At 47.7% G+C, this 12,587-nt stretch overlaps 1 protein-coding gene across 1 annotated transcript; it reads left to right on the forward strand.

Annotated features, from left to right (window-relative positions):
• The first annotated feature begins 6,922 nt into the window (after nt 1-6,922).
• LOC146869267 (uncharacterized) lies at nt 6,923-9,790 on the forward strand. Its single transcript, XM_085633043.1, has one exon. The coding sequence runs from the start codon at nt 6,923-6,925 to the stop codon at nt 9,788-9,790; it is 2,868 nt and encodes a 955-aa protein (XP_085489169.1).
• The last annotated feature ends 2,797 nt before the right edge of the window (nt 9,791-12,587 follow it).

Raw genomic sequence — 12,587 nt, forward strand, 5'->3', positions numbered from 1 at the left:
CACCAAGGCGGCATCGTGAAGATAGGCGGTGCAGAGTGTGGTGCCCACATGTCACAGTGCAATCAGAGGCTCGGTGACAGCATCATCAGGCGTCATCTGTGAGACCAGGGTTGTGGTGCGGCATTGCGGTGTGGTGCCTTCAGGATACGGAGTCGGCAGCGGCGTCGTAGACGGCGTCGAATTGCTTTTTCTTCTGTTGCTGCAAAAAACACACAGTTTCCAGTGCTGAGGGAAGAAGAATGTGAAGTCTTTGCTGTTCCTGAGACTTCTTGAACAGGGGGCAAGTAATACCTCAAGCCCATGGAGAAACTCACAAGAATAAACTGTAGAAAGTCCAGTCCCTTCCTTTCACTGCCCAAGACAGAAGCAGCCAATGCAGGCCAACACAGCAAAGCACTCAGCAAAGTGGTAGTTCCTCCTCACAGCTTATCCAGCTCTTTTTCTTGGCAGTCTTCATGGTCCAAAAGAGTTCTAGAGTTCAGGGGTTTGGACCCCACTTTTTATAGCCCAAAATGCTTTGTCATCTCAGGCAGAGAGTATCTGTGCCAAGCCAGAACCAGTTCTGCCATCTCTAGTGTGGCTTCCTGACAGGAGGTGGAGACGGCATTTTACAGAGGCAGATCAGGCCCATTCAGGTGAAAGGAAATCTCCTCCCCCTACTCTAAATGTAGCACAGATTTATTCAGCCTTTCCTGACCCACATAGACTATCTGCAGCCACAGCTCCTCCCCAGCCCCTGTCATCCAAAACCCAGACAGCCAATTTACAACCCCAGCAGAGGCCTACTGGATGGCTGAGCAAGAAAATACCTACCTTCTAAAAGTGGTATTTTCAAACACAGAATGTAAAAATCACCTTCACTAAAAGATGCACCTTTAGAGTCTGAGTTCAGGCATACTAAACTTTATTTTTCTACCTAGTTCCTAGGGCCACTTATGTTTATAAGATGTTATAAACAAACTCTCCATTCTGTTGTATTGGAACAGGTAGCCTTGCAATAGTGAAAAACGAAATTGGCAGTAATTCACTATCAGGACATGCCACAGACACCAGGGCATGTCCTACCGTTCACATACACTGCTCCCTGCCCACAGGGGTACCTTGGGCCTACCTTAGGGGTGACTGACACCAATCCATAACACAATTTACAACAGGAGCACTTGCACTTTACTACTGATCAGCAGTGAGAAATGTGTGCAGAGAGACTAAGCCAGCAAAAACAGGAGGGTCAGAAAGCAAAAACTCAGGGAAAACCCGCCAAAAGATGCCAAGTATCACAACAGGGTTTCTTTTTTTGTGGGGTGCACACATGTTTAGTGTCCCCAGAAAAGCACCCTTCCTGTCTGAGGCACCAAAGTGTCACTGCCAGCAGCCAGTTGATGAGTGGACCCCGCCTGCTCCCCTCACCCAGGTGACATGTACATTGAATTAAAAAACTTCCATGAAGACAAGTGTCTGCCATGCTGCAGCCAGGCTGGCTTTAGTGGTGAGAGGCTGGACATCTCTATCAGGCTGGTCTGTCTCAGTAGTGTTGTTCACTGAGGGATCAGATGTCACGAGGAGGAAGCTGAGAGATGTCACGAGGAGGAACCTGAATCTAAAGCTGAATGGAATAAAACTGAGGTGCTAGTGATGGGAAACGATGCCTCCTGTTCGAATGAACTTAGCTGACCAAATGAGCTAGGGTTGGTCGCGGCACCTGCTCCAACACCGAAAAGTCAGGCATCAGGAAGCCGCAGCACCCCTTATGCTGCTTATACCCACTTGATGAGCAAGCACTGCAGATAGCACCTCGAGCAATTCACAGAGCAGCTAAGGTAATGCGTGATGTAACTTTTTAATGCAGAAATGCGGGGACAGGCATTAAAATTGCTTAATACAACTTACAATGTGTGATACTTGTCAGGGCTGACAGCCTGTCCTACAGGTGCCAGTGAATGCAGCGGCTGTTCCTCTTAAAGGGCGGAGGAGCGTCCTCCTGCCTGCTGCAAGCCTGGCAGGTAAAAACAAATAAATAAAATGGCTTGCTACGCCACTTTAATTGCTACCAGCTTGCGCTGTGTTCAGCGCAAGTGTGAGGACAGGGGGTGGGGTGCACCCTGTGGTGTGGATATCAGATTGGCCGGCTGCCTTGCAACAGCCAGCCTGACATAACCACTGCAGACCCAGCAAACCCAGAGATGTGAAACAGGCAGGGGATTGCTAACACAGGCCCCCAGCCTGAAAATGAGCGCTTGGTTAGCCCGTTCCAACCAATCCTGCAGCTGCTCTCATTCTGAAAACAAAAGACACACAATTGTGAATAGCATGGTGAGAAAAAAACGATGGATTTAGGTCCAGATCTATGTACTGGGGTGAATGTATGACATTGTTCTGCATTCTGTCCATCAACTGTTGTTTTTGCACTCATTCTGAAAACAGCGTGAGAGAAGCTCCAGGATTGGTTGGATTTGCATCCACTAGGCAGGAAAGACGTTTTACCCTTTCCTGATGGTAGTCACCAGGATCCTGCCAGAGACACACCAGATGGGATTCAGCCTTTATGATGAGTTTTGAGGCATCATGCTTCACCATATTTTTAAGATGCCAGCCGCCACTGAGTAAATGCTTAACGTTGGAGTCAGCATCAGAGAACTCCACCCTTGCCCCACAGGACGACAAGCCCAAGGGAAGCAAACTTGAAGACTGGGATGGCCCAGCACACGCTCTACGAGAGGCAGAGAAGTGATGCGGGCGATGCTACGTAGGCACCATCTAGTGTTGCCGTCTGACTGGTTTTCTACCAGCACCACCAGTACTTTGATGATCCGGCAGGTACAAAAATAAGAAACATCCCCTAAAACCGGTTGTAGGAAGGTGGAATCTGACTGCATGGTTGCCCCCACTTTTTTCCTGGTGTTTGAATGGTTTTTGACTAGTCTGGCTGGGAGTCTGCTATCCAGGACCCCAGCCTATCTGCTTACTCCCTTAAATGACTGGAGTGCATATTAGATGCACTAGTGAGTGGATACTGTGGTACCTTATGAGCCCCTAGTATATGGTACCTTAGGTACCAGGGGCATAGGTACTTCACAGGCCTACCAGGGGCTGAAGCATGTATTATGCCACCCCTGGGAGGCATACTAAATCTGACAGCACAGGCCTGCTACTTCAGCCTGGGTGAGATAGTGTTAGCACTCTTCACTGAGGTATAGGTTCCCTATATCTCGCCATACACACACATATAAACCTATCAGTCACCCCTAAGGCAGGCCCTATCAATCCTGAGGGCAGGGTGCTTGGTTTACAATGTGAGGGGGTGTCTCTGCATGAGCAGGTCCCCTCTGCAGCTGGCAGAGTCTATTCTCTGTGGCTGTTTGTGGATGTGGTTAAACCACATAGTCTTAAGTGCATTATAACCTCCCGGTAAATTATAACTTTGGAATGACTGCATCAAAACATGTTGTGTTTGGTGTCAAACAACTTGGAATCATACCCCCACACCAGTAACTGGTGTGGGAGTATGATCCCACCCTTCTAGAGGGGACGACATGTACCCACTGTGGAAACACGGTAGAAATCTGAAAGAGCCCCTGGCATCACAAAATAGATGCCACCAGCACAGACACTGGGCTGCCCTCCTGCTGCTGACTGAAACTCACAGTGGAGGAGGCCCAACAATAGGCATCCTGTCACAGGGAGGTGTCACCACCTTCCAGACAGGATTTAGTGTATTGGGGCTGGGTGGGTGCACTCCTAGAGTGCTTAGAAGTCCTGCACTGGGGAAGCAGTAGGCTCCTCTGTGCATATGCCAACTCAAACCGGTTCAGGGGCTACCTGTCCCTGCTCTGGCGTGAAACTGGACAAAGGGAAGTGGGTGTAACCACCCCCCAACCTGACCCTCCCAGAGGAGTGGTCATAGAGCTAGTCCCTCCCTGTCTTTTAGTATAAGGGAACCCTTGCCATTGCAAGTTAGATATCCCTGGACGACGCTTCACAAGAAGAATCCTGGTCCTTCGATGTTCCACTACCTTTGGAAGACTGAAGAATCTTCCTTGGAGTCAAGGAGTGACTCCCCTGCTTGGCAGGCACCAAAACTTTGAATCAATGGTCTCAAACTTTCCCGCACCCGCTGGAGCCCGAAGTCCCTGCAGCCCCGGAATCAAATCTCCTGACTTCTTGATGGCCACTGTGAGTCCCCAGCAGAGCTGAGGCAAGTGGACCCCACGAGTGACGAGGAACAGCAATACCCGGGTACCGTGCACTATTGTCAAGTGCACTGAAATGAACTTGTGCTTTGGACCATTTATGGCCCAAGTCTCCAGCAGGTTGTGCACCAAAAATCAGAGGCCTACCCTGTCCCGAGTGACCGTGGGCTTCTGTAAAGCATTTCCTCACGAGGTGTCTTTGCGATCCCTTGCCCGTTGGCTTGTGGGTCCCCAAAGACTTTCTGATCAAACCAAAGGGCTCCTCTGGTTGCTCCAGACCTGCCCTCACTTACCTTTGATGGGTGAGTCCCTCAGACCTTGCGGGTCTGCACTATTGACTTAATTCACTTTTCACAAGTCTTGCTGTTGCCAAGGCTTGTTGGCTCCAATCCGGTTGCCAACACATCAGTCAGCTGCAGACATTGTGTGACACTCTGAATCCAGATGCTGGTCATCGTCGATCCCTCCTGGACCTCGTGAGCGAAGAGTCAAAACACCCTTGATCACCTGAAATCACCCGACATCCGTGGGCATCCATCTTCCTGGTCCCGGGTCACTGGCAAGTGACTGTGAACACTGTCCCTTTTGCTTTCAGGTCATCTTCTTCTTGAATCCAGCCTTGGATTCCACCGGACACTCCTCCAGTCTTCGCAAGCAGCAAATCTTCTTTGGCTTCCATAGAAAACAGCGACGCGACCCGACACCAAAAGACACCTATGCACCCGGCTTCCCTGGGTGAGGTAACTCGTGCACTCCGGTGCCCTAGTGTGTGTTGGCCCTCGAATTACTTACCTTGTAAGTGGCTTGCTTGTAGACTTCCTCGAAGTACCATAAAACTTTAAAAATCCAACAGCGACTTGCTCCATTGAAATCAATAGGGAACCCGCGGCTGTGTTCTCACACTGCACGCGTCTCCCGTGGGTCTTTTACTTACCTGCCTTGGATGGATTAGTGAGGCCCCAGCGATTCTACAGGCCCGAGGCCTTGTCCCCTTGCAAGTTGACTTTCCTAAACCTCTTTTTTAGTATATGGTCTGGTACGCCCCTAGGACCCCAGCCATATTTGTGCTTAACTTATTGTGAAACGTTGATATTTGAATGTGTTCCTGACTTCTAATCTCATAACAAGATTATTAGAGTGTGTCTAGAAATAAATGCATATATATTTGATATATATACCTGTGTGGTGCCCTTTCATTTGGTAATTCAAGAGATTAAAAGGTAAAACAAGATGCTTTACATTCCTCTGAGACTTAGCCTGAAGGCTGCTCTCCACAGCTACCACTAGGATAGCTTTCTTTAAGAGGTTGTCTTAAACCTATCTACCATAAGAGTCGAATTGGACTGGTGCAAGGTGGCCACTATAACTAGTGACCAGCATATGCCAGGCCAACTTCTCACACCGGTATTTTTAGCCTTTGTCTGTGCATACTTCAAACAGCCAATATAAACAGAAAGCACTTTTAAGTGTGTCCTAGAGCTGTGTTAATGACTCTAATATTAAAAGTGAACAAAAGCAAAAAAAGACATGCTACAAATGCATACATACCATACGGTTTAAAGTTCTATTTAGTACCATGTCTCAGCCTCTGCAGAATCTGTAGACAAGACCAAATGACCGGTATTTTTCTCTTGGAATGGTGGTAACCCTAGCCCCGTCAGCAGCAGGCAGGGTCCATGGCAGATGCTGTCAAGTCCAGCTCTGTCCAATAGGGATGCGGATGCAGACCCTGCAGCAACGTCTCTTCTCAATAGCCCTGCTGGAGCAGGACCACTCTTGAGTAGTGGCTTTGGCTCTGCCTGGCATCTGGTGACGTCACTTCCAGTTCAGTGAAGTCCTTCCGGTTCTGGGGTGGGAGGGGATTGGGTTAGCCCTCCTGTTCTTCTCTGTGGGGAGAGTTGGGTCAGGCCGATGGTTTAGTCATGCTCAGTGGAGGGGATGGGTGGTTGTGCCTACAGGTTGGGCCACATGAGTTTCAGACATCCCCACACGGGACAGGCCCCTTTCCAACCAACCAAGAATGTTGGTTTCCTAAAGTAGGGGTAGGCTGCAGGCCATGATGTCATCTGTGGTCCACTGCTCTTAGCCAGTTTCACCAAAAGCAGGGCGACAAGCTGGGGTTCAGCTACCCTGATACCACTTAAGTCTTGTGGGCATCGACTACCAATGACACAGAGAGAACTGGGAGAAACTGTAGTAAGGGCATGTGCGCCTGACTAGCTTTGATGGGTGGGTGTGTGTAAATGTAGGGACAACCATGTAGCAGAAGAGGCTGCAATGTGATGCACCCTCAGGACACTACAGATGTGTCACTTATTTTAGAGAGCAGCATACCTACTTTTACCACTTTCCACTGTTTCCACCAAAGGTTTATTGGGTACAGTTCCCAAAGTATATTGTAAAGTTCTGTACATAAGGTGTGTGGTTTTTTAATGTAAATTTGTGAACCACGCCTCTCATGTGTCACATCCAGTCCCCAGTAAATGTGTTGCGACGGATATTATTTCTTTCAAACCCTGATGTGAACCAGTCATTGAACTCCCACTGCCCCGGGCAACAATTCAGCCTCAGTACCTTCCTGAGAGGCATGTCGTGTCTTCAAACTACAAAGAACAGAGGAAGGAGGCGGTTCATTCAATCTTAAGATAACCCTGTCTGGTAGACATACAGACAACCGCCGCTGCTCAGACAGACACCTGCACTTCAAACCACTGATGAGACAGCAGTGGTGTGAAATGGAACTGCGAACGTTTTCTGTGGTCGTGGTTTGCACAGTGGTTGCCGGCTGCTGGACTATCGTGTCAGGCACGGCCACTACCAAGTGTGAGATCTACCAGCGGGACCAGCTGGGATCCCCGGGAGTGTTAGCCCCGACCTGCTTTGGATTCCCCTTCGAAGGATTCAGGGTCTTCAGCAAATGCAGCACAGTGAGGAACATGGAGGTGGATCTAAGAGAGGTTCCAGTGGACGTGGACACCCTCTGCCTGGTGTTAGACGTGCCAACCGTCCCTACAGACTCCTTCTCCAGGTATCATAACTTGACCCGCCTCTATTTGTATGGATCATTTAATGTTTCTGCAGGAGCCTTCAATGGTGCTGCCAAACTGAGACATCTGGGAATCAAAGGAGATACCAGGCACACTTCACCCGTAGACATGGATGATCAGGTGTTTGGCGGATTGGAGAACCTAACACACTTGGAACTCAGATATTTGAAAATTGATACAGCTTTTTCCAAAAATCTTTTTAAACCCTTACATAGAATACAAGTATTAGCCTTGTCTGAGAATGAGATTAGTAGGTTGTACAGACTGACCACTATGCTTCAGTCACTGGCTTCTCTGAAAGTCCTGGAAATCAAGAGGAATGGTATTGTTAAAGCCAGGGAGGAGGACTGCATTGACACAGACAACATCATAGAGAGCACAATTTTCTTTCCAAGTATTACCAGCCTCGATTTGACAAGCAATGATCTAAAAAGTGTGGAGAAAAATGCATTTTGCAACTTCCCTCGTCTTACTGTCCTCAAGGTAGATGCGACTGGTCTCAAGGTCATCGAGCTTCTGCGGTCTGGAATAAAGAGCATTGAAATGCTGTCCCTAAATGCCATGAAAAATCAGGACTATCTGAAGATTAAAGATGTCTGCACTGTGGTGTCTCGGCTAGGAGTCAGGAACTTGACAGTCGCTCAAAACTTTATTTCAGATCTTCCCGCTGAGACCTTTGAAGGATGCTCCATGCTGGTGTCTCTCAACATGTCCAGCAACCTCCTTAGAGCTTTCATGAATGATATGGCAAAGAAATTGCTGAACCTGAGGTCCCTCGTTCTCTCTGCAAACAAGATAAAAAGCCTAGACCTTTGCACACCCGGGGCCCCCAATGTTCTGTCCAACCTCACACACCTGGATCTGTCTTTCAACCTCATCACCAATCTCGGCTCCGGGCGGCTCTTCTGCCTGGCTAATCTGGAAACACTGGATCTCAGTAGTAATCACCTTGTGTCCCTGGAAAAGGACACCTTTGTTGGTCTTGATAGGCTGCATTCTCTGCAGCTGGATTACAATAAACTCTTTCTGCTTGAGAACTTCTATTTTGATCACTTGAGTAGCGTAAGGGTGCTGGGCCTCAGGGGCAACATACTCAAGAACCAGCATAGCTCCCTGACCGCGAAGAGCGAGCTTCAGGAGCTATCCATCAGCTTTGAGACTACTATGGAATTAAAAATCGAACAGAAAGAACTCACTACTCTTACCTTGGAAGCAAAGTCTTCAATACTCCTGACATGCACAAACAACTGCAGCTTACTTAAAGTCCTTCACATTAGTGCACCAGAGATTCGTATTCGCTGGTGCAAGGACTTCAAATTTGTGAAAGAACTTCACCTACGAGAAAACCACATATTGTTATGTTTACCACTTGGGGTCTCAGAGACTGAAGGCTTGGGGCTCCTGTCTTTTACTAACATTGAATATTTGTACTACAGTTCCTCTGCAGATATGCCTATCCATAAATCCTTGAGCCCTTTGAATAACAGCCTGCAGCATCTTCACAATTTACGCCATCTCCATATAAAAAACCTAAAGTTGGACATTAAGAAGAGTTTCCTGACTCCTGAGCAGCTGTTCTGGAACCTGACACACCTTAGAACCTTGATCCTGGAGGATTCTGGGATAGAGGACTTTACTGCTACCATGTTTAGAGACCTTGTCTCTCTGGAACTCCTAATCTTGAAGTCCCAGCCTGTGAAAACCCTTCAGGAGGGTCTGCTCGACCACGTGGAAAGTATGCGCTACATCTACCTGAAGGATGTACCCCTGTATTGTTTGTGTGAACAATCCTGGATCAGAAGATGGGTGACCACTCACCCCCAAGTGAGCGTGCCAGAGCTGGGAATCCAGACATGCTCTCTTGGGCCACTGAAGCTGAATTTTCTCAATTTCTTGGAGAAAGACTGCATCTTGCTGATAGGATACCATCTCTTCATTGGGACTTTCTCCTTCAACATGTTGTTCCTGATCACGGTCCTGTTGTATCACAAGGTGCGCTGGTACCTCCTGTATCTCTACTACATGCTCAGGACCTGGTGGAACTATCGTGGGAGACGCGACAGAAAGAGGCAATATGACTTCGACGCCTTTGTCTCTTACAGCAGCTGCGATGAGGCTTGGGTTGTCCGCGAGTTCCTGCCCAACTTGGAAGAGAGGGGACCCCCGTTCTTTAAAGTGTGTCTGCATGGCAGGGACTTTGAGGTCGGCAAAGACATCTTGGATAACATCATGGACAGCATTTATAGGAGCCGCTGGGTGGTGTGTCTGATCAGCCGCCATTACCTGTGCAGCCACTGGTGCTCCTTGGAAGTGCGGATGGCCACATACCGCCTTCTTGTAGAAAGCAAGGATTCCTTGGTGATGGTTTTCCTGGAGAAAGTGTCAATGAGGAGCCTCTCTCGCTACCACCAACTGGCCAAGCTGGTGAAGAAGAAAACCTACCTGGAGTGGAAGGAGGACTTGGACCAGCAGCCTCTGTTCTGGGCCCGACTGCGGAAAGCCATTGGAGGGGATGGAGCTGAGCAATATCCTTGGGAAATGGATGTGGTGTCTTGAATGTCATGGCGTTTCGCATTATCTTCTGTAGTTAAGGGTGCGGTGTCATTGGATGGAGTATTGTATTAAGGTAGGGTCTGCTTTGGATGTAGATGTGGTGTTTGGGGATGTTGGCAGGATGTGGCAATATCTCCTTGGAACATGGATGTAGTGCCTTGGAATATTGTCATCATGTTTTGCAGTATGTTTTGTGGTTAAGGGTGCAGCGTCATGGAATGAAGTGTTTTATTGTGGTATTATCACCTTTGGTTATAAATGTCGTGTTTTGCTTTGTTGGCAGGGTGTGGGGTATTATCTCCTTGGGATGTGGATGTGGCGTCTAGGAATTTCGTCATGATGTTTCGCATTATCTTCTATGGTTAAGAGTGCAGTGTCATGGGATGGAGTCGCAAATTAATTGGGGTCTGCTTTGAATATAGATGTGGTGTTTTGGGTTGTTGGCACTGTGTGTTGGCATTATCCTCTTAGGATATGGATGTGGTGCCTTTGAAAGTCGTCATGGTGTTTTGCATTATCTTCTGTGATTACAGGTGTGGTGTCATGGGATGGATTGTTTTATTATGGTATTAAGTGTTTTGGTTACAGATGCGGTGTTTTGCTTTGTTAAAACCAAAGGAAATGATGGATGGAGTGTTGAACTTTGCAAGCACTCACCCCCAGTCAACTGATCTGGGTTTAATCCATCACCATTCTTTAGCCCACTCTGCCACCCCAATTCAGACATGGCCATATGCAAATCAGTCTGACCCTGTGCCTCATGGGAACAGTCCAGCCCGAACTGCCAAGCCATGTCTTCCCTGGACCAGAAACAAGCTTCCTAGGACCGGTTTCTGGCATTTCAGCCGTCTTCAGCCAGGCTTGTTTGAATCCAGTGGCAAAGTGAGCAAGGGACTCACGTCTGAGCATACCCTGCCAACTTATGGCGAACAAAGCAAAAACCAAAGGAAATGATGGACGGAGTGTTGAACATTGCAAGCACTCACCCCCAGTCAACTGATCTGGGTTTAATCCATCACCATTCTTTAGCCCACTCTGCCACCCCAGTTCAGACATGGCCATATGCAAATCAGTCTGACCCTGTGCCTCATGGGAACAGTCCAGCCCGAACTGCCAAGCCATGTCTTCCCTGGACCGGAAACAAGCTTCCTAGAACCGGTTTCTGGCATTTCAGCCGTCTTCAGCCAGGCTTGCTTGAATCCAGTGGCAAAGTGAGCAAGGGACTCACGTCTGAGCATACCCTGCCAACTTATGGCGAACAAAGCAAAAACCAAAGGAAATGATGGACGGAGTGTTGAACATTGCAAGCACTCACCCCCAGTCAACTGATCTGGGTTTAATCCATCACCATTCTTTAGCACACTCTGCCACCCCAGTTCAGACATGGCCATATGCAAATCAGTCTGACCCTGTGCCTCATGGGAACAGTCCAGCCCTGCTTTGTTGGCAGGATGCGGTGGCATTATCTCCTTTGGATATGGATGTGGTGTTTAGGAATGTCTTCATGGTATTTTGCATTATCTTCTATGGTTAATGGTACAGTGTCGGGGGATGGAGTAGTGTATTAATTAGGGTCTGCTTTGAATATAGATGAGGTGTTTTGGTATGTTGGCAGAGCGTGTTGGCATAATCTCCTTGGGATATGGACGTGGTGCCTTTGAAAGTCGTCATGATGTTTCAAATAAGCTTCTGTGGCTAAAGGTGCAATGTGATGGAATGGAATGTTGCATTATGGATTTTTCTGCTTTGTTTTTAGATGTGCTTTTTAGGTCTCGCCTGAGCCAGCGCATGTGCTGCCAAGGCGAGAATTTTAGTTACTGGGTTTCAAAAAGCTGACCACAGCTTTTTGTGAGGCATAGAGTGTGCGGTTACGCGCAAAAGCGAGGAACGCCTCGCTCCGCCTCTCCGTCTAGCTTGCCCCTCAACGCTCCTCCCCCTTCTTCACCACAGAACGCGCTTCGCGGCCGCGCGTCTTTTTGTTGCTTGCTTGTTATCCACTGTATGCGAGTTTATTATCTGCTTGTAAGCAAGCAAAGCGGTTTACCAATGTCTATAAACTTTTGGTTTTAGATCTTTCCACCTCACTACTCTTCCAAAGTTGTTAAAATTAATCTAATTTAAACACAAAAGCCATGCAGCAGTCTGTATTTCTTTCTGGACGCTATGAGCGGTGCTTTATTGCAGGCTTCATAAAATGGACGGCTGATGTTCGCCTTTCATCTGTTGGCAAATAGGTTCACTGTTTGTTTAGCATGCTTTCTTTGTACCCATTTTCGATTGACAGGAAACTCCGAAGGCTTCAAGTGCACTTGAAATGTATATTTTCATTTTATAACTGAAATGCGCTTTCCAGCTGCATTGCTTGAGTCGCACATAACTGTTTACAAATTTAAATATGTATTCACTATTCCGCGAGGAAGGATGCACAGCTCACAGAAAGTACACCATTGTGGGGTTTACTTTCACATTGTCAGTGCTACCAAATATGTAAGTTGAGGTTGCACTTAACTTTATTCAATAGGTTAACAGGGCTTGACAGCGCCAAAGCACTCCAAACCTGTGCCACTTTTAAAAAGCATCTTTTTTAGGATGTTTACACCCCAGGAGTACTCTTTAAGGCAAAAATAGTCCCAAGACTGAGCATGGGCAAGCCACATTTAGGCCACAATTTATTGAGTAACTCAGTCGCCTATTTCCTCTTCGAACATTTCCCTAGCTGTAGAAAGGAGTGAGATGTACCGTTTAAAAACACTGAATGCAATAATTCTTTTTCAACTTTCCCGTAGAAGATCCTCAATCT

The sequence above is a fragment of the Triturus cristatus genome, chromosome 1_1 (assembly GCF_964204655.1).
Source record: "Triturus cristatus chromosome 1_1, aTriCri1.1, whole genome shotgun sequence".
In the NCBI taxonomy this organism is placed as follows: Eukaryota; Metazoa; Chordata; class Amphibia; order Caudata; family Salamandridae; genus Triturus; species Triturus cristatus.

Bases quoted from the DNA above. Each gene is read 5' to 3' on its own strand.
- LOC146869267 (XM_085633043.1), top strand. From the start codon at position 6,923: ATGGAACTGCGAACGTTTTCTGTGGTCGTGGTTTGCACAGTGGTTGCC.